This window comes from Microtus pennsylvanicus, chromosome X, assembly GCF_037038515.1.
Source record: "Microtus pennsylvanicus isolate mMicPen1 chromosome X, mMicPen1.hap1, whole genome shotgun sequence".
NCBI classification, from domain to species: Eukaryota; Metazoa; Chordata; class Mammalia; order Rodentia; family Cricetidae; genus Microtus; species Microtus pennsylvanicus.
Window position 1 is genome coordinate 120152923 of NC_134601.1, and position 21631 is coordinate 120174553.

A 21631-nucleotide genomic window follows, 5' to 3' on the forward strand; every position below is an offset into this window, starting at 1 on the left:
CCCCACACACAATTCAGAAATAAACTCTCTACTTGAGTACTGTGGTCAAACACACACACACACACACACACACACACACACACACACACACACACACACAGAGAGAGAGACGGGGAGAGGGAGGAGAGGAAGAGGAGGAGGTAGAGAAGGATATTCCTATTCCTTTCATGATACTCTGATCTTTGGTTAATTTTAGCAGCTTATACTTAAAACCAGCCTTGGACTCCATGAAGATTGAAGAGTGCAGAGAGACTAAGAACCAGAGGGGCTGGGGAGGACCACTGCCAAGCCATGTCTTCCGGACATGATATGGCTGCTGCACTTGGGAACCCTACAACAGCTGGGGCTACCTACAGAGGATTCGCCCAAGCCAAGTTGGTCAATATTCCTGCATGGAGGAGGAGCTCACAAGGCCTCACCCCTAGCAGAGGAGCTGTTGGCTACTGAAAGACAGAGAGTCAATTTTCCTCAGGAGTGTGTCCCTGGTAGGTGAAGCACACTCCAGTGCATGACTCCCACACTCACGAGTATATGGGCTGCACAAATTGAGCTGTGTGTGTTATTAAAAAAAAAATAAGAAAAGGACATGAAATTGTGGAGAGGATGTGCCGTTAGGGGTCCAGGAGGGAGTAAAGGGTAGATCTAATCAAAACATGTTGACATATGTAGGGAATCGTCAAAAGAATTAATACAATATATAAAAGGACTTGGAACCCTTGGGCCATTGAGTTGTTTGTTGATTTTCCACACATTTTCCATAAAACTCCCTTGCAAGAGGTAAGATTTGATGGTTTCTAGTTCCTAATTTGCTCTACTACTTAGCTTCCACTCCAGCCAAAGACTTGGGAGTTTCAAGCAGCAGGCCTGCAGGAAGTACCCAAGCCCAAACAGCAATGTTTCTGAATACAAAGTAAAAGCCCAAACAGCCCTACCTAGTTCCTAGGACTACTATAACACACTGCCACGTGTTTGCTGGGGCTAAGGTTATGGAATTCTTCTTTTGCAGTTCTAGAGGTCAGAAGTCCCAATTTAAAGCTCCACCCTGGCCATACTCTCTCCAAAGGTTCTAGGAGAGGCAGAGCTTTGCTGCCCGAGGTTTTGATGGTAACGAATGTTCCTTGTCTTGTGGTATTATAACTCCAGCATCTGCATAGGTCTTTATACTGCTATCTCGTCTATGTGTCTATCTCCTTGTGTCCCCTCTTCTTACAAAAGCACCAGTCTTCAGCCTTACGGCCCACTCTCTCGCCCTGCACGATCACATCCTGACCTCTTTAAGTATAAATTATGTCGGCAAATATCTTTTTTTTAAACAAATAATGTTACGTTTTGAAGTTCTGTATGGACATGAAATTGGGCAATGCTACCAACCGAATTTTTTAAAAAAAAAAAATGAGTTATTTTTGTCAGTTGTATTGGTTCAGGAAAACGGTATAGGTTTTTTTTCTCAGAAGGAGAAAAATAATCAGAACTTAAACTATGCCATAGAGCTGAAAGGCCTATTTAACATGATGTCCCAGGGAACCCAGAGGCCACTTGAAACACCTCCCAGCATGTAACGAGGCTGCCACCTGCACGGGAATCCTAAAGTAGAGGGCTGTGGCTATCAACAGAAGAAGGGGGGGCAAGTTGCATATATTTTAATGATCCAGGGCTCTCTAATTTTGTTTGTTTTCCTATAGAAAGGCTCCACCCCCGGGGAACAGTTGTCTAGAAACCATCTTGAAATCTCCTGACAAAATTGGAAGAATGGGGGCAGGGGTTAGAAGGAAGGGCAGAAGGGGAAAAGGAGGAGAAAAGGGGAGAGTTGAGGAGAACTTGAGGGAATGGGATAGTCAAGTTGGAGGAAGGGCAGATATGAGAGCAAGGAAAGAGATATCTTTTTTAAAAAATTTTATTTATTTATTTATTTATTAAAGATTTCTGTCTCTTCCCCGCCACTGCCTCCCATATCCCTCCCCCTCCCCCAATCAGCTCCCCCTCTCTCATCAGCCTGAAGAGCAGACCAGGTTCCCTGCCCTGTGGGGAGTCCAAGGCTGAACACAGCGGACAATGAGGACTGCTGAGAAGTCAAGAACAATGGCACTGGGTTTTGATCCTACTGCACATACTGGCTTTGTGGGAGCCTAGGCTGTTTGGATGTTCACCTTACTAGACCTGGAAAGAGATATCTTGATTGAGGGAGCCATTATGGGGCTAGCAAGAAACCTGGCTCTAGAAAAATTCCCAGGAATCCACAGGAATGACCCCAGCAAAGACTCTTTAACAATAGAGGACAGGGTGGCCGAACTGGCCTTGCCCTGGTGTTAGGCCGATGATTATCTTAAATGTCACTATAGAACCGTCATCACACGACAGATGGAAACAGAGGCAGAGTCCCACATGCGAGCACTGGACTGAGCTCCCAAGATCCAGTTGAAGAGTAGAAGGAATGAGAATATGATCAAAGAGGTCAAGACCATAAAGGGTTCATCCACTGAAACAGTTTACCTGAACTAATGGGAGCTCACCAACTCCAGCTGGACAGGGAAGGAACAAGCATAGGTCCAGACTAGTCCCTCTGAATGTGGCTGACAGTTGTATGGCTGGGGCAGACTGAGGGGCCACTGGCAGTGGCATTGGGATTTGTCTCTACTGCATGTACTGGCTTTTGGGGGTCCTATTCTCTTTGAATGGATACCGTGCTAGGCCTGGATGGGGGGGGGGGCTTGAACTTTCCACAGGGCAGGGTGCCTTGCCCTGTCTTAGGTGGGTGGGAGGATGTGTAGAGGAAATGGGAGAAGGGGAGGGAGTGGGAATTTGGATTGGCATTTTTTAAATATTTAATTAATAATGAATTAAAAAAAGAAACCATCTCGAAGAGACTCTGTCTAAAATAGATGGAATACCCCAAGTTGTAACTTAGAATATGGAATATGGTAGCCATAGCAACAGATGGAGGCATATGCTGGATGCTTTTCTATTGTTGATTTTTTTTCAAGTCAGAGTCTCACTATGTAGCTCTAGCCATCCTGAAACTCACTATGCAGACCAGGCTGGATTTGAACTCACAAAGATCCTCCTCCTTCTGGTTCCTGAGTACTGGGATTAAAGGCATGTGCCACTATGCCCAGTTTTCTTTGGAGGCTGTTCTAATGCCCAGTAATTGGGGAGAATTTTATCATATGACAATGACTGGAAAACTATGAAGTCTGTCAAAGAATGTATCTGGAGGCAGTGAAGTCGCATTGAATGGTCGGGGAAAATAACGGAGGGAATGAATTTTGTTGTTTAATGATGTGTTCCATAGACTCCCACTCCATCACCAGGATACTGTCACAAGGTAGTTTTGTCCATGTTTGTAAGAAAAGAGACACCGTCTGTTATGAGAGATGTCATCATAAAGATTTGTCTCACATGCAATTTTGGTGGCTACTTATGGGTTTACAGGCAAGGAAACGACATAGTAGTCAATAAATAATGAAATGGCATAATGGCTCTATGTTTGGGCACATTATTTAATAGTAGCTATAGATATAAGTGATAGCTCATAGTTTTTCTCTCTCTCTGCTAAGAAGTTTGTATGAACTCCACATTTTCCAGTCTTGAACCTGGCAACTGTCGGTTTGTTAACTATATCCTGTTTGCAAAACCTTTTTCAGACTATTGACTTAGCACAGAGACTAATTGCACACCTGTTGGAACGTGGTCCATGAATGGAGCTGTGTGAGGAAATTTCTGAGAGCTTGGGTGATAACGCCAAGGAAATGAGGCGCGAGTCTTGTAACCTCTGCTTCCTATAACAGGGGTTGTTCTTGGGATGTGCTTTTGTGCCCCTCCCAGGTGTAAGAAGTAGAAGCGGGTTTATTTCAGATTACCCAACATCTTACTTTTGTTCTTCAAAGACATTTCCAAGCAGGAGTTGTCCCTGTGACTCTATACAGCTTAAACTCATGTGGCCTTTGCTTATTTGACCTTGTTTATCGGAATACCCTTCAGAGTATAAATTGTCTGGTGCTGTGAGTACATTTGCTGGTTGCATGAGACTTTAGTCTGCCTCAATTTAAGGTCCCCACTTCCCAGGTTTCCCGCTACCAACTAGAGTGGCAACTCACACTCATGGATGCTGTTCATTTATTGCTACACTTTTCACAATTACTAGGAAATGGAGTAAGCATAGGTTTCCACCAACAGATGAATAGATAAAAAGTGGGATCCATATAAACAATGGAATTTTATTTAGCTGGAAAAAAAACCAGAATCATGACACTTGCAGGGGAAACAGATGGGAACGGGAAACCACTATGTTAAGTCAAATAAGCGAGACCCAGAAAAGCCAATGCCACAGCCTAAATTTAGAGGTGTGTGTGTGTGTGTGTGAGTGCGTGTGTGTGTGCAGATCATAAAACTAAAACAGCTGGGTGGTGGTTGTGCACACCTTTAATCTCAGCACTCGGGAGGCAGAGACAGATGGATCTCTGTGAGTTCGAGGCCAGCCTGGTCTACAGAGCTAGTCCCAGGACAGGCTCTAAAGCTACAGAGAAACCCTGTCTCGAAAAAAAAAATACATACAGATAAATAAAACTAGAACAAGGATAATAAAGGGGAAGGGAGAAAACAAGAGGAAAATGAGAGGGTAATGGAATATATTGGACATAGTGCAGAATATGAAAAGGACCCAGCAGGGGAGAAGAGAAAGGATGAATTAGAACAAAATAGAAACATGCATATGTACAAATATTCCCAAACTTTGTATGTCAACTTAGACAATAATTGAAAATGGACTTACTATCCTCTCTGGGAAAGTAGGGGCTCTGTGTTTCTCCTCACTAATTGTAATGTGCAGATCAGCATCTGAAAGGTAAAAGCAAACAAAGGAAAACACCCAATACTGGGAATCAAAATAATGACCCAGTTTACCGGAACAATATACCAGAGCAACTGAAGTCACATAACGCTCAATTCAAATGGCATTCTTTCATCACCAGCAACTGACACTCTGCAATGCCTGGATGAAAGTTCAAGTTCCTGTAAATCCTAGAAGCAACAAACCCCTCATTTCTTCAAGCTTTCAAAAGAAATCAACACACCCGTACAGAGCGGCCAATCATTTTAAATAAATCTTACAATAAAAGCCATTGTCATGCTGACATATGTGATAATTACAACTGGTACTTAAATTGTATCTTTTGCCATTTATTTGAAAATCAGCGTTGCTTCATTTTTTTTATTATTTATAAGAACTAAACTCTCTATTGCGCGTGTGTGCACGTGTGTGTGTGTGTGTGTGTGTGTGTGTGTGTGTGTGTGTGTTTGAAACAGGGTTTCAGAGTGAGGTGTAGTCTTAAACTTGCTATGTAACTTGGGCCAGTCTCAAGCTATGATCTTCTTGTCTCAGACTCTTGAGTATCAGGATTGCAAATATACGCTACCATGCCTCCTTTGATTAAAAACAAAATAAAGTACACAAAAACTTCCCCTTCCTTTATTTTTGTTTTATATATGGGTAAATTTTACTTATATGTATATGGTGTACCACATGTATGCAGTGCCCATGGAGGCCAGAAGAGGGCACCAGATCTGCTGGGACTAGAGCTACAGACTGCTGTGACATACAAGTGTGGGTGCTGGGCATCAAACCCAGCCCCTCCCTCGAAGAACAGCTGTTGCCCTTAACCACTGAGTCACCTTTCCAGCCCCTCATTTTCTTATCAAATAGGAAAGCTAGTTGTTTGATTCATGATATGCTCAGCACATTCTACTTCTAAGCAGTTTGCTTTAAACTAGGAGAATTATCAGAGGTATTAATGGCTCATTACTTGTTCCATGTTTTTAATTTTTTGTTAAACTGTTTCATAAAGTATATATTGCTCATAATCTTTCCCCTTCCCCAACTCCTCCCAGACTCTCTCCACCTCCATAGCCATCCATGTTTATGCTCTTTTTCTCACTCCTTGTTTGTTGTGCTTTCAATTTTAAAAACATTTCTCATGAAGTAAAAAAGGCATCTATTAATATTGAGGGGGTATGATTCAACTGTACAATAATAACACAAGCATCTAGGACTTCCCAGGATAGGAGCAAGTGGAGAACTGCTGTAAACGGGCTACCCATGCATGCTTAGCATTGCCGGGGCATAAGTGATGATGATGATTATGATTCAACTGACACTTAAGTTATACTTCATTTCCAGCATAGCATCCGCAAAGTTGTATTACTACGATGTCATCTAATATGGTATATTTTCTTTCTGAAAAACGGATCTAGTATTGGGCAAGCTTGACCTAGTGCCCCCCCCCGACCCGAGGTCCAGCACAACAGCGAGCCTCACATACATGCTTCCCAGAGAGTGCATCCCGGGGCTGCTTTGCAGCTCTGCTGGCAGCACAGGAACTTCCCGTCCACGAAGAAGCCGCTGTGGTACTTGATCAGCAGGTGGGGGTTGCCCCGTATCTCTGAAGGGCAGGTAGGAAGGATACAAGACATAAGAAGACGTTGGCCCAAGAGATGCAATGCAGTAAGTAAATACTATAATCTCAGTACAATGACGATCCCCTTTACCAGCAACTGGGGTAAGACCCGGTGTCCACCAGAGCAGTTGTCTTTCATTCAGGAGTTAGTAAACCCAAAAAATAAATAGAAACCACAGCAGAATAATGCATTCTTCTGACACAAAAGAGTTAGGAAAATGCATACGCTGGCCAGCTTGCCATTAAGATTTTACAAATACGTCTGTCAAGGTCCCGAATGGTTTACAATGCCTGATGTTCTTTGGTGGCAGAAGTAGGCTGGGTGGTAGGACTAGATCCTAAGAAAAAGGACTTCTGACTTCCTAAGGTTTTCATTCGGAAAGGTTTCAAAGGCACAGTAAGACCTGTGCAGCATATCCTCCTGCCGCCCTTTCCTTAGATCTGCCAGTGATAACTATATTTGTTGCTGCTTCTTTCTCTTCATTACACAATTATTATTGTTCTAAATTTTTTTTTTGATTTTCGAGACAGGGTTTCCCTGTAGCTTTTTGGTTCCTGTCGTGGAACTAGCTCTTGTAGACCAGGCTGGCCTCAAACTCACAGAGATCCGCCTGCCTCTGCCTCCCAAGTGCTGGGATTAAAGGCGTGTGCCACCACCGCCCGGCTGTTCTAAAAATTTGTCATTATTATTCACTTAATAATTTAGAGTCAACAGCACATATATGGCTTGAATAATGTTACACATAAATATTTCCCTACACAGTTTCTATTACCAATGGTATTTATGCTCTTACTTAACTATAAAGCAAATTGTCAAATTCCGGAAATTGTATATTTGATTTTCTCTGATTGTTCCAATAATGTTCTTTAAATGACTTATTCTTTCCAATCAAAGTTCTTATCCAGTATTATGTATGAAATTTAGTCATTGAGTTGTCTTTGACCTGGAATAGTTTCTCATTTTTCTTGGTCTTTCATGAATTTGACATTCTTATTCTAAGGAATAAATCATTTGGGTGGGGTGGAAAGCTGTCTATTTTTTTGAGATAAGGTCTCATGTATACAAATCTAGTCTTGTCTCACCATGTAGCCAAAGCTGACACTGAACTCTTGATTCTCCCGCCTCCATCTCCCAAGTGCTGGTACTACAGGACTCTGCCACCACACCTAGCTAGGATTTGTGTGTATTTGAAAAGAGGAGCTAAGGGTGCAGTTTGGAGGTAGAGCTCCTGCCTAGCATGCACCAAGTTCCAGGCTCCACCTCCAGCACTCAGAAAACAAACCACGAGAATAAGGCAATGCCAATCAAAACAAATTAAATTCTAATACTGGAATACAGTACTGTATCTATAAGAAATTAGCATCTTTTGCAATATAGCTCAGAAACCTCTGAGGATTTAGTCGAGAAGAGCTCAAGAAGCATCTTTAGGTAGGGAGGGCTGGTTCTGTGTGTCACCTCAACTCTTCCTTCTTGATTTTATGTTTGTCTAGAAAATTCCTAACTTTGAACCCAGAGAGTTCTAGTCCTCCTTTATCAACCCAACTTAAGGAATAATAATAATATTGTACTGGATCACTGGGGAGGTATAAGGTAATACACATAAATATATAAGATAATATACATAAATTGCCTCAGATGGTTCAGCGAAAAGTGGGTTTCAGTAGACATTCATTTTATACAGCTCAGTTCAGTTTAGCTGAAAATGCCAAAACCAAGGAACAACTTTACTGGTGAGCATTAAAGGTAATTATTACAGAATGAGTTAAGATTATAAAATGTTAATTTCTGAGTTTAGGCCCAAATGACCACTGGACTTCCTCAGGCATATTGCAAGCTTTCTTCCTGCCTATACTCTTGCTCTTGAATGTGTTTCCAGCTAAAAGGATTTAGTTTCCTGAGTAACTAATCCTCCAACCAAGTCCCAAAATCCACATTGCAATAATCCCAATACTTTATGATGACATTAAAAAATTGTATGTGACTTTATGTACTTTCCCCACACATGCATCAGTTAGTCTACATACTACCCCTGAGGGCTACTGTTCTGGCTATCATGACTCTTACAGAGTTAAATGGACTGATATAGTTTAAATTGGTGAAAGTTCGTAAGAGGAAATATTTAAGTGAGAGAACCTAAGTCTTGCCACAGCAAGTAGGTTTTTGTTAACTTGATGACAAGCTCACCCACCTTGCCTATCCTCCAGCACAGAGACTGGAAAAAACAAACACAGATACTGTTTTTTCAATGTCTATTGTACATAGAGATAGATATGAGCCCTACTTCTGAGAAATGTAGCATGAATGGAAGTTTTCAGCAGGGGGCTTCTAAAACAGCTTAGAACCTTTCAGTTACCTGTAAGAATGGTAAAACAGAAAGCTAGAAGGAATCTGTGTCCTTGACATCCTCGAATGCTTGCCTAATCCCAAGACTGCCTGCCTCCCACTCCCTGGGAGAGAGAAAGCACAAATGGATCTGTTCCAGTGGGTTGCTTGATGTCTTTTCTCCTCCAGTACATAGCACTGCTAACAGGCACACACTTTCTGCTGTGCAGACAGTGGCACCAGGAGTGCAGACACAACAGCTTCATGAGGACCAAGATGCATTGTTGCTTGTCTCTTCCTTCTCCTCTTCCATCCATAAGCCATCATGTGTGTCACCCCAAAGCCTGAACACCACATAGAGTTCCAGAAGGACCCACAAATGGACACACAGGGGTTACACAAGAGCTGACTATAGGGAGTATCTATATGACAGCTGAGTCCTAGGCGGTTCACCCAAAGATGGCTGGCTGGAAAGAAAACCTTAGAGCTCCCCCTGAAAGTGTCATTATAACCACAATGGCTGATGTTTAAGAGGCTATTTTAATGATTTTTAGAGTCACTCATACATGTAATTGCTATAGGAGAAAGGAAATATGCTCCTCATTTTACAGGTCAGGAAACCCCGGATGTGCTACATAAAACAGATGACAGCCAGGTTTGCCTGGCTCTGGCAGAGGTACCCGTCTCACTTCATTGAGATGATTGTGGGTAATGAGGGAAGCATCTCTCCTTAAGGACCACTTCACCACTCCACAAAACAGATTGTTTAGTCTTTTCACATAAAGGGAAAATGAGGACCTATGTGTGGGAAAGGATGTGTTTGCATAGATGTGAGCTGGCTGTGTGCAATCTGAGGTGTACTGAGATATTGTCATAATCGAAAATAGAAGCATAACACATCAAAATAAAAGCAAAATCTTCCTCTGTTTAGTGTGTTAAAACCTGAAGCTGCACCAGTAGAGTCATTGATTTAATTTATGTGTTATCCTCACAACCTGACCCTTTTGAAAGCAAAAAGATTGCGGGGGGAATATCAAGGTGCTAAAATAATAACAATTCTCTCCCAAGTTCCCACAGCAGCTGAAAAATCACAAATAAAATCTTCATTAAATCCTCAATTTGGGCCAAAGAAATAGAGACTTAGCTTTCAATATTGTGATTTAAAAAGCTGGGCTCAGGTAATTCCATTTTGAGACTCCCATTAACAAGGTTTGTGGCATTTGTCTGTTTTCTTTTAAACTTGTGTGAAAAACAGAGACTAATAATAGCCCTGTCCAATGTCAAGAGGATTACGCAAGAAGATGCAACATGTTCTCGACAGAGTAACTGGCCAGTGGTAAGTGCTCAGTACAATTGACACTGTCTCTGAACACTGAAAATAGAATCCCGAAAGAACTGGAATGGGAAGCCCAGCTGGTCTGCCGATCCCTGGTCCCACCCCATGCCCCACCTACTGCCAGGAAATTCACAATAGCTATCTCTGTGCTCAGTGTGAAAGCGAAGGTGAAACCCTCTCGCTTCCTGCCTGTAACACTGAGAACACAAAAGTATGAATACAGCCCATCCCAGGAGAGCAATTCAAGCCTTTGTGAATGGCATTTTGTTACCTTTCTTCAGTGCTTTCAACCACTGACTTCGGCTGTCTTCGTTTGATGCATAGACGTAGAGAAGCCCATCTTTATACACAATCTGGAAAGGAAAAAGAAGCAATGAATTTTGCTGCAAGTGTTTCATGGTTCAGTCTGGTGTACCAGTAAATTTTTATATTATCAGAAATTTTTTTTTCATATACTAGCTTTGGAATTATATTAAAAAAGACTACAGGTTTTTTAAAATCTTATTTATCTGAATAAGTTTTTATGTCAGACCTTCAGAACTTGGGGAAAATCACAGCAATGAAACACAGAATGGTGGTGAACATTAAAGCCTCATTGGGGGTGCCCTGGACCAGGAAGTATTATAATATGGTAAATCACTTATTTCTTAGGAGTCCTCTGGTCCATCTTCCTAATCAGTAGGCAATTCCTTTCACAGCTAGGACGTCTTTAACTTCTGTATCCTTAGAAACTATTTCCAGGGATGGGCTATCCTACCCTTTGCTATGCTGTATTCCCCACATTCTGATCAGTTTACATTTGGGTTTATATTCCGGAAAACTCTGTCTCCTTGTTAAGTCAGTCTGTCACATTGGGTAGCCTCTCAGATGCTCCACACTGTGTTTTCTTATCCCTTATGTTAATGGGGCACTTGTTTATGGGACTGGAGAGATGGCTCAGTGAGTAAGAAAAGCAAGGCGTGCTCCTGTGCAGGCCTGTAAGCCCACTGCTCTGGAGGTCACAGTGAGGAAGATTATTGGGGCCCTGGGATTAGAAGGAGACCCGGGCTCAAGGGAATAAGGTGCCTCCACACACAAGACACTGCATGCCCTCCTCTTGCAACCACAAGCACATGTGCATGCCCCAGTTTGACAATTGCAATGCTCTCTCCAGATCGGGCTTATTTTACAACTGAAAAACAACACTACCACTTAGGAAAGATCTTCTAGAAGCTGGGCGCATCCTAACTTAATATTTTTACTTTCATTTATATATGATATATGTGAGTGTGCTTTTTTACTAGCAAATGAGCAACTATACTTAGAGATGAGTTACGATATATCTTTATGGGTATGCAGATACGAGTAGTGGGCTAGGACGTCTGTAGGGCTGGAAAACCTTTGGTAGCCTCTGTTCCTACTGTGTTTGAGGTCACCTTTATGGGCACCCTCTCCCTTGGTTTTCCCCAACTGGTTGATAGTTTCATTGTAGGTCTGATTCAGCTCAAAACCCCTTCACTGAAACATTGTCTGTAGCATGGAATTTTTGTTTTCTTTTTAGCTTTGTGAGATAGGGGTTTCTCTGTGTAGCCCTGGCTGTCCTGGAACTCACTTTGTAGACCAGGCTGGCCTCGAACTCACAGAGACTTGCCTGCTTCTACCTCCCGAGTACTGGGATTAAAGGTGTGTGCCACCACCACCTGGCTACATGGAAGTACTTAAAATTCTTTGGGGGGTCTGTGGGGCCAGTGAGATGACTCAAAAGTAAGGCTGCTTGCCACCAAATCTGATGACCTGATTTGATCCACTGAAGTCACATGGTGGAAGGATAGAACTGCCTCCTACAAGCTGTCCTTTGACTCCACATTCATGCTGTGGTGTGTGAGAGCATGTGTGCGCGTGCGCGCACACACACACACACACACACACACACACACACATATGGGGGGAGGGGAACCCCCACACAAATAAATAAATGTTAAAAAGAAAGAATTCTAGGGGTTGTGGAGATTGCTACTTGGTTAAGAGCACTGACTACTCTTTTTTTTTTTATTTTTATTGAGCTCTACATTTTTCTCTGCTCCCCTCCCTCCCTCTCCCCTCCCCCATTCAGCCCTTTCCCAAGGTCCCCCAAGCTCCCAATTTACTCAGGAGATCTTGGAGCACTGACTACTCTTTCAGAGGACCTGGGTTCAAACCCTAGCACCCACATGGGAGCTAACAATTGTCTCTAAATCCAAATCTACACGCAAAATGTACAAACCTATAAAATGAAAATAAAAATCTCAAAAAAAAGAAAGAGTTCCTTGGTGACAAACTAAAGTTGGTTAGCATGGTATGTAGAGCCCTGAGCAGTGCCGCACCACCTACTTCTCTGGGCTGGTCTCTTTCTGTCTCGTATTTCAGCCTACAGTGCCTTTGCACTTGGCTGTTTAGCTCTGTCGCCACCTCCAGATTTGCTAGGTAAAGTCTATTTGTCCTTCCCAACATGAGTGCCCCCTCCAACAGAACACTTTCCTGACTTCTTACAGTAAGGAGCAAAGCACAAGGAATGTACTGCACCCCCTTCATCTTAATCAACACTCATTTCTGTTACTGTATTAAGATGGTCTATTTTACCACCACCCTGGAGTCAAGTTCAGGGCAGGGTTGGTTAATCCCGCATAGCTTCCTGCTTGCTCTTATCCAAGAGAGAGATACCCCACAGAGTTCCATAAAAGAGAATGGTAAAAAGTTTAAGCAGGTCAGATCAGGATCGCTTAGACTCCCCTCTTGCTTCCCTTGGAGGGAAGCAGGTTGGCCAGTTCTGATAAACTGGCAACGCCCACTTGGGCGTATTCCAAACATTATCATTGTCTCAAGGGATAATTTTGCAATATTGTTATGTTCCTGTGCATAGTGAGCTAATACTAGAAGATATTAAAGAAACCAAACCCCCTTTTTACCTGAAATGGGTACTGTCTCTCCACGGGTGTCTGCTCCTCTAGGTTGACTTTTTCCACACATCTGATTTTCTTAATTTCTATCGATCCTTTTCGGCTTCCTCGTTTCTGAATTCAAAGGCAAACCAGAAGCTATATCATGCTGGTGTGTCACGGTGAGCAGGGCAAAGTGTACAGCTAAAGGTAATGTCTGGAGGGAGACGAGGGGATGTGGAAGCCAATGGAGACACATGCCCTGTTGCTCCATGGCTGTCACAATCATGTTTCTCCACTATGAACACATGCACACATGCTTCTCCAAAAGCAAGCATCTGAGTGACAGTTAGCAATCTTATTTGAGAATCGTGGAATATTTTTTTAAACCACCTGCCAAGTGGTTAATACAGATATCAAAGTTTAACGGCACGAAGCAGCTTTACTTGGTTTCAGGTTTTTGATGATGTTTGGATTTTTCTCCCAGGATCAAGTTCTCAAAGGCACAGAGCTGTTGTTATTTCCTCTACTGTTTTAAGGCAGCATTCCACATTCTCAACACTATTACTAACATTTGAGGATAGTTGAGATGGAGCAAGGACGGAGATGAGAGCAAAGAAAGAGATATTTTGGTTGAGGGAGCCATTATGGGACTAGCAAGAAACCTGGCACTAGAGAAATTCCCAGGAATCCACAAGGATGACCCCAGCTAAGACCCTAAGCAATAGAGGAGAGGGGGCCTGAACTTGCCTTGTCCTGTAGTCAACCTGATGACTGTCTTTAATGTCACCATAGAACCTTCATTTAGCAACTGATGGAAACAGAGGCAGAGACCCACAGAGGAGCACTGGACTGAGTTCCCAAAGCCCAGTTGGAGTGGAAGGAGTGAGAATGTGAGCAAGGAGGTCAAGACCATGATGGGGACACCCACTGAAACAGTCTGCCTGAGCTAATGGGAGCTCACCAACTTTAGCCAGACAAAGAAGGAACCAGCATAGGACCAAACTAGTCCCTTTGAATGTGGGTGACAGTTGTATGGCTGGGGCAGACTGAGGGGCCACTGGCAGTGGCACCAGGATTTATCCCTACTGCTTGTATTGGCTTTTGGGCAACCCATTCTTTTTGAATGGATACCTTGCTCAGCCTAGATTTAGTAGGGAGGGCCTTGAACCTTCCCCAAAGCAATGTGCCTTACCCTCTCTGAGGATTGGATAGGGGTGGGGTGGAGGAAAAGGTGGTGGAGGGAATGGGAGAAGGGGGAGGGAGAGGGAACTGGGATTGGTATGTAAAATGAAAAAGATAGTTTGTTTTCTTTTAAAAAATAAAATAAATTTAAATAATTTTTTTTAAAAAGCCATTTGCGGATGGCTAAGTCTTGGCTGTGAGCTGTAGAGTACTTTAGTTGTGTCCTCAGTCTCTAGGCAGTAGCTGCCAATAGTGCTTACCCCCACCCCCCAGAACCACTGCTTCAGCTGAGGTATCGCTAGTCATTGTCCAGTGTCTCCCAGGGAACAAAAGTTACTCCAGATGAGAACAACTGTGTTAAAGACATATTCTGATTGGTCTTAATAAAAGGAATCAGTATTTTCCAAAACCCTTTTCTTGATCCATCATACTTTGGTAAAGAGAGGCAGTGTAGCCCACTGATACGAGGTGATCTTTACTCTTAGCTAGGAAACCTGGCAGCCTTTATTTTAATCAAGTACTTTGTGGGGACCGGGAAAAGATAAGAAATAGCATGAAATAAGGAAGGAAAGCCTTACCATTTTGTCATATTCGTAGTAGGAAAGGCTTGTTTTGGTTAAAACAAAAAGGCGCTCCTTGTAATTATTGGGTGACATTTTCTTCTTTTGCTGTGACCTTTTGAGAAGCAGTTCTTCTAGAATGGATTTGGTATCCATATTGTCGTCCTAAAGAAAAGAAAAGAATTAAAATGATTGCAGTATCTAGCTAGGTTCAGGGAGAATAAAGAAGCCAATTTCTATAAATAATACTGATTCAGGATTGTAGGGTAGACCGCACCCCCCTCGTAGTGGCTTGAGATCTTTGTTCTGAGTTTGGAAGTGTGTGGGTTTTCTATGTGTCTCACTCTGTATAAGAAAGTCACCATTTTTGCACCCTCCTCCTTACCACCTCCTCTAAATGGTCTCTCCTATCTAAACATCCTACACACATCTATTGAATTGAGCAGGAGACGGTAAAACCTTTTAAAACGTACTTCAAGATACATATGTATATATGTACATATATACACCATGTATTAAGTCACTGATCAACTGAAATTTCCCTCTGTGCCTGTGGCCAGTGGTTTCGCCCTCTTATCCAAATCACCACAAAACACTGGGATCATTGTAAGGAACATTCACCAGCCCGGACCCTGACTGGGTCTTCTGACACAAAGGATGCAGGTATGATTAACGATATCAAGATTAAATCAAAGGAAGAAGATGGGTGAAAAGGCAACAAAACTTCTGCCCAGAGAGCTTCAAAAGGACGGCAAAAATGAGCACATTTACGAAGGAAAAGCTTTTCCCTCCCAAACTATGGGAAACTTTACAACCTAAGGTATATATAAAGAAAAGGAAGTGTGCCCGTTCTCTTTCTACAAAGACACAGCAGCAGGTTTTATAAGGCTCTCTTTCTGCTATGAGGTCTGATAAAAAAAAGTAGTGATGTTAAGCCTTGGGCCACAGAGATAAACTTCATCTTCTTCTTTGCTTTGTGAGACTGCACCATTATTTACAATTAGGTGCCCAGTAGTTTAAGATCTATCTTTTTTTTATTTTTTTTAAATTTATTTATTTATTAAAGATTTCTGTCTCTTCCCCGCCACCGCCTCCCATTTCCCTCCCCCTCCCCCAATTAAGTCTCCCCCCAGCCCGAAAAGCAATCAGGGTTCCCTGTCCTGTGGGAAGTCCAAGGAACCCCCACCTCCATCCAGGTCTAGTAAGTTGAGCATCCAACCTGCCTAGGCTCCCACAAAGCCAGTGCGTGCAGTAGGATCAGAAACCCATTGCCATTGTTCTTGAGTTCTCAGTAGTCCTATCTTTGATGCTCTGAAGATAACTAAGTTTACTTACCTTAGTCTCTGTGGAGTTGGGCTACGTGTGGGTCTTAACTTTAACTCTCAAGCTGGAAGCGAAACGTTACTGCTTGGAGGCACCATCTCTCTCATACTTTCCCTGACTATGCCAGGGCCGTGCATTAAAACAGAAAATATTTGCATCCTATTAACACTCTTGATCAGGAAGCACGCAAAGACATTGTTCCCTGGGATGGAGGCAGGTGCAGGCCGGAAGTAAACCCAGCCGGCCAGTAGCAGGTCCTTCCCACGAGCCCAGGAGTATGCCCCAGCAGGTAGTAGACAGAAGGGAGACTAAGAAACACAGTGAAGGTTCAATAAATCACCACCAATCGTTTCTCCTGATATAGACCCAACAATTCCAAAAGTGGGAATTAAGAAGAACAGTTCTTTCAATGCGTGTACATTGATTTGGAGGCTATGCCTACCAAAAAACGTTCTCAAGGACATTGCTTGACTTCTGGGCAGACTACAAGAAGTCCTGCTCATTAAATAGAAGTAAATATTGCACACACATGGCTCTGGATATTGTTTTATGAATTTTTTTTAAAGAAAGGGATAATCTTTAATGAGCATAGCATGGGGTATGGTGATGAGATGATTCAGTGGGTAAAGGCATTTGCCACACAAACCTGATGTCCTGAGCTTTATCTCTGAATCTCATATAAACGTGGAAAAAGAAAATTGATTCCACATGTATGTCTTGTGACCACCACCATACATAAACATACATGCACATACGCATGCACACACACACACACAACCACAGCTCACAATGTTTTCAATGTAAAATGAAGTTGGGTGGGTAGAGAGTTAGGTAAGAGCTGGGGGGAGTTGGGGGAGGAAAAAGAATATGACCAAAATATGAAAAAATTTAAGTCAAAAAAATTTTTTTAAAAGAAAAATTGCCAGGCATAGTGGCACTTGCCTTTAATCCTAGCACTTTAATCCCAGCACTTGGGTGGTAGAGGCAGGCAGATCTCGGTGAGTTTGGGGTCAGCCTGGTCTATAAAGTGAGTTCAAGGGCAGTCAGGGCTATGTAGTGAGACTCTGTCTTCAATTTTTCCTTTGTTCACTGCTTTGTTTTGTTTATTTGTTTCTTTGTTGTTGCTGCTGTTGTTTTGTTTTTTGAGACAGAGTTTCGTGATGTAGCCCTGGCTGTCCTGGAACTCACTTTGTAGATCAGACTGACCTCAAACTCATAGATCGCCTGCCTCTGCCTCCCAAGTGCTGGGATTAAAGGTGTGAGCCGCCACTGCTGGGCTCATTTTTTTTTTAAAGAACAAAAGTAAGATTAGTTTTTTTCCTGAGCAGTGTGGACACTGTGTCTTTGCCTGATCTTGGGCGACAGGGCAAAGGTGAGGCTGGAGTATGGGTGGCAGGACCTGAGTAAGGAGGTGTGACACCTCCCCTCCACCTCTGCTGCCACAGAAAGTTCCCCTCATGCTCCTTCTGCTATCCAGAGTCTGTGGCAACAAGAGAATAGTCTTGGAAATTATGAAGCGCTAGTTTTATAAGGTGGAGACCCTTGGTAGGGTAGGCAAACACTAGGCGTAGCTGCAGATACATAGTTCGTATCTTACTCATATTCTACACATTAAAAATTGTTAAAAGCTCCACCCAATTTTCTCACGCATGTGCAGCTAAAACAATATTTCTCAAAGCCACCTGCTAACTTGGCGGAGCTGATCAGAACCCAGTTTTAAATAAACAGGGCTTTACGTTCAGGATAGGATGCAGTTTTCCCCAGCACTGCACGATACTGTGATGTTTATCGGGCTTTCATGTACTTCACAGTAAAGATGGGACTGCAGGGAATTTTATATGAAGGAGTAAGAAAAAGAATTAAAAATCCTCCATATATGAGAGGCCAGAAGAACAGGAAGTAGAAAAGAAGGCTATCGGGCCTTCAATTACATTTGACAATAGATTTCTAAGAATGTATAGGACTTCAGCTCTAGACCAGGTATAACTTGTCAAATTTCAACATCGTGGCTCCTTTAAACTTGCCCTTGGTGAATGTTTGTTTTTCTTTTTCCACTTAAACATCACATGATGTACAAAACTGAAAACTCGAACAAAGAAAAAGACGAATGGATCTGTAGATTCTTTTCTTTTCGGATATGTAGACATGCTTGCTTACTGTCATTGAGATGGGTTCCCATTCTGTTCATGGGGTCTGTCATGTGTGATTCTCAGGTACCAGGCATTAGGAGCCATGTGTCTCTGAAATTCGACCTATGAGGGCCAGGCCTTGAAGGCTATGATTCCTAAGGTGAACTCCCAGATCCTTTTCCAGCCCTGAAGCGCCCTGTTTTGATGAGTCACAATTTTGTCATCACCAGATTAGCTTCTTCTAACAAACAAGCATGGTTTCTTCCCAGTGTTGGACCTTTCCTTCTGCCTCTCCTCAGTTCCTTCCCCTCTGTGGACTTCTCTAGCTCCAAGGGCATCTGATGCCCTTGTGAGCACTGTACTCATGTACACTCCCATAATTAAAAAAAAGTAGGAAATCTTTTTTTGTTGTTTTTGTTTTTTTTTGAGACATGGTTTCTCTGCAGCCTTGGCTGTCCTGGAACTAGCTCTTGTAGACCAGGCTGGCCCCGAACTCACAGAGATCCACGTGTCTCTGCCTCCCGAGTGCTGCTATTAAAGGTGTGCGCCACCACCGCCCGGCGTAAATCTTTTTTAAAGCAAAGAGTTTTACTGTGGCATTTTCACACATTTACCCTCCCTAATTCTATCCCCTTGCTTTCCTGCACACATACTGACTGCAGAGCTCTCCTGTGTTTCCCCAGCCTTTTCGACCTCTTCCTCTTCTTTCATAGTCTCCTTTCTAATCTCATGGCCTACACATATGCATGTGTACATTTATACAGACATATACATAGAAATTTAAATCTAGGTTTTGCAAGTAAGCTAAATGTGGTATTTTTCTTCTGAGTCTGTCTTATTTCTTTCAACCTGAAGATCCCCAGGTTCATCACTTTTCTGGAGATGTTATAATTTCATTCTTCTTTACGGCTAAATAGAAGTCCAAACTGAAGGCATTTCCCTGGTCCCACTTTCTACAGGAAGTGGTACTTGATTAATTTGAGAAATGCAACCCCACCTCCTTCTTTTTAGGATAGCAGTTAAAGAGGGCTCAGGTACTCTTGACTCAAATGCCTGTTCAGTGACCTGTACCATCTGCTGTGCCCTGTACCATCTGCTGTGCCCACCATCATTGAAAGGAAGTTCAGGCGGGAAGGAAGAGTTAAAGAAGACCCTTTCGTAATACACTGCCACACAAAACCTAGTTAGTATTAAACAGACATCTATTTCCATACTGAAGTGCGTGGAACTTGGCTGGCCTCTCATGATACCACTCACATAGAATAGAAACATCAATTTGCTTACCAAATAGTTCATGCTACCTATTTCCATAAGCATATCAAACTACACAGAGGGGAGGTAAAACCAAAACCTGATAGGAATAAACGCAACGAAACCAGGAATAGGAATAATATCCTATTATTAATTACATACATAAAAGTTACATGTTGAATTACTATGGCTCACAACCACATGGCCGGTGAAGACCCACAAGGAAGTGATCTTGTGAGAGTAAGTGCAATGTGGAGGTTCTAGTTGGCACGCTTGACCTTCGGCCTGAAGGGTGTCTGACACTGAATGACTCTATTTCCAGAAATACAAGTCACCTTTCTATGACCCTGAGTGGCAATAAACATGAGATAGGTTTCATGACTAATTGCTATGTCAGGGTGTTTGTGCAGCAGTAGACTCCCAAGGTTCAAAACTTATATGATTGCCATTTTCCAGCTGTAGCACCTGGACCAGGACCCTTCTAAGTTTTTCTATCCTGATTCATCAGGTGAGATCTGTTACAGCCCTCTTGCATGAAGTCACTTAAATGAAGTACCAAGAGCACCAAGTCATAGTTTCAAAAAGAACTGTACATAGAGCCCATTTGTTTTACTATAAACAGCCTGAAGAAGAAAAGAAAAGAAAAGAAAAAGATTATTTTATTTTAAAAATTGTGTGTGTGTGTGTAGATAGACAGTTATACACATGTGAGTGTGGGTGACATCGTAGGATCCTCCCTGGAGCTAGAGTTAACAGGCAGTTGTGGGCCATCCAGTGTGGATTCTGGAAACCCAACTCAGGTCCTCTGCAAGATCAATACAGTACTCTTAGCTGCGGAACCATCTCTCCAACCCCGAATGAAAACAAAAAATTAAATCATGAAAGTTATTATGTGATGGAGGATATTGATAATGAACCCTGGTGCATGCAAAAACATTTTTGTAATTATGAGCCCTGGCAACGTTTAAGGAGGGCTCAATGTATACCAGGCACTATTTAGGACATTTCTGTAATGTTTATTTGTTGGGTGATGGGGTATGACATACATCTATGCACAGCTTAAAAGTAGGCTATTGTACCTCCCTCCTAGTAGGCATGTCTTGGCACAACTATCCCATGCCAGGCTAGTTGACAAAACTTCTATCCTGTAACAATCACATCGTAGAGTATTTTGTAACTTCAGTACCTACTTAAGGTGATGAAACTGCAATAGATGAACAAATTGCCCAGTTGTAATTTACATTACATTGGGAAATTGTCAGGTGCTGTTTAAACTTATTAAAAGTGAATTCTGGGGGTCAGTTGACCTCCTCTGTCTCATATTCAAGCATGTTTGTTCAAGTGTTCTCCAGACTCCCTGTCCTAAGTCATGCTGGCTCCATGACTCTGTAATAGAAATAGGGGGAAAAATCTGTAGGTAATGAAGGGTTTTGACACACGCCTTTTATCCCAGTACTCAGGATACAGAAGCAGGCAAATCTCCAAATATGAGGCCAGCCTGATCTACAGACTGAGTTCCAGGACAATCAGGGCTACACAGAGAAACCCTGTCTTGAAAATATCAAACAAAACCAACCAAACAAACAATCAAAAACTTGTGTCCTCTAGAATAGCTAAAAGATAAACCCTTGTCAACAGAGGTTGCTATTGTTTATCTCGAGGAATAAAAATGCCTACAGTGGGAATGGGAAGTCGGAAGCTCATTGATAGAAAGACTCTCAAGGGGCTGGAGAGATGGCTCAGTGGTTAAGAGCACTGACTGCTCTGCCAGAGGTCCTGAGTTCAATTCCCAGCAACCACATGGTGGCTCACAAACATCTGTAATGAGATCTGGTGCTCTCTTCTGGGGAGCAGGTACTCATGCAGGCAGAACACTGTATACATAATAAATAAATTTAAAAAAAGAAAGAAAGACTCAAGCAGAATCTCCAGTCGGATTTTACCAGATGCTGTAACCCTCCAATCTGATGCTGTCATATTCGTTTGCTCTCTCAACTGTGCTACTCCAGCTGCCCCTGTTGGCTGTTGTAAAAGACTGGCTTGAAGATGCCCAGAATGAGTTCCCCTAAGGGGGGCAAAAAATAAGAAAAAGCAGCCTAGAAATCCTTTAGAAAGTACAGAAAATGAATCTTATGTGCAAAGCAAATACGATCTCCAACAGAAATAGCACCGGGATTCTCT

At 42.6% G+C, this 21631-nt stretch overlaps 1 protein-coding gene across 2 annotated transcripts in view; it reads right to left on the reverse strand.

The window, feature by feature from the left end:
* The window catches only part of Bmx (BMX non-receptor tyrosine kinase), a 62563-nt gene that overhangs the window by 37416 nt on the left and 3516 nt on the right, over positions 1-21631 (reverse strand). For both annotated transcript variants that reach the window (XM_075957048.1, XM_075957047.1), the window contains exons 2-6: positions 14766-14912; positions 13033-13137; positions 10380-10461; positions 6315-6434; positions 4769-4833 (exon numbers count right to left, since the gene is read on the reverse strand). In XM_075957048.1, the coding sequence (XP_075813163.1) occupies positions 4769-4833; positions 6315-6434; positions 10380-10461; positions 13033-13137; positions 14766-14912 (519 nt within the window). The remainder of the gene's footprint in view (positions 1-4768; positions 4834-6314; positions 6435-10379; positions 10462-13032; positions 13138-14765; positions 14913-21631) is intronic.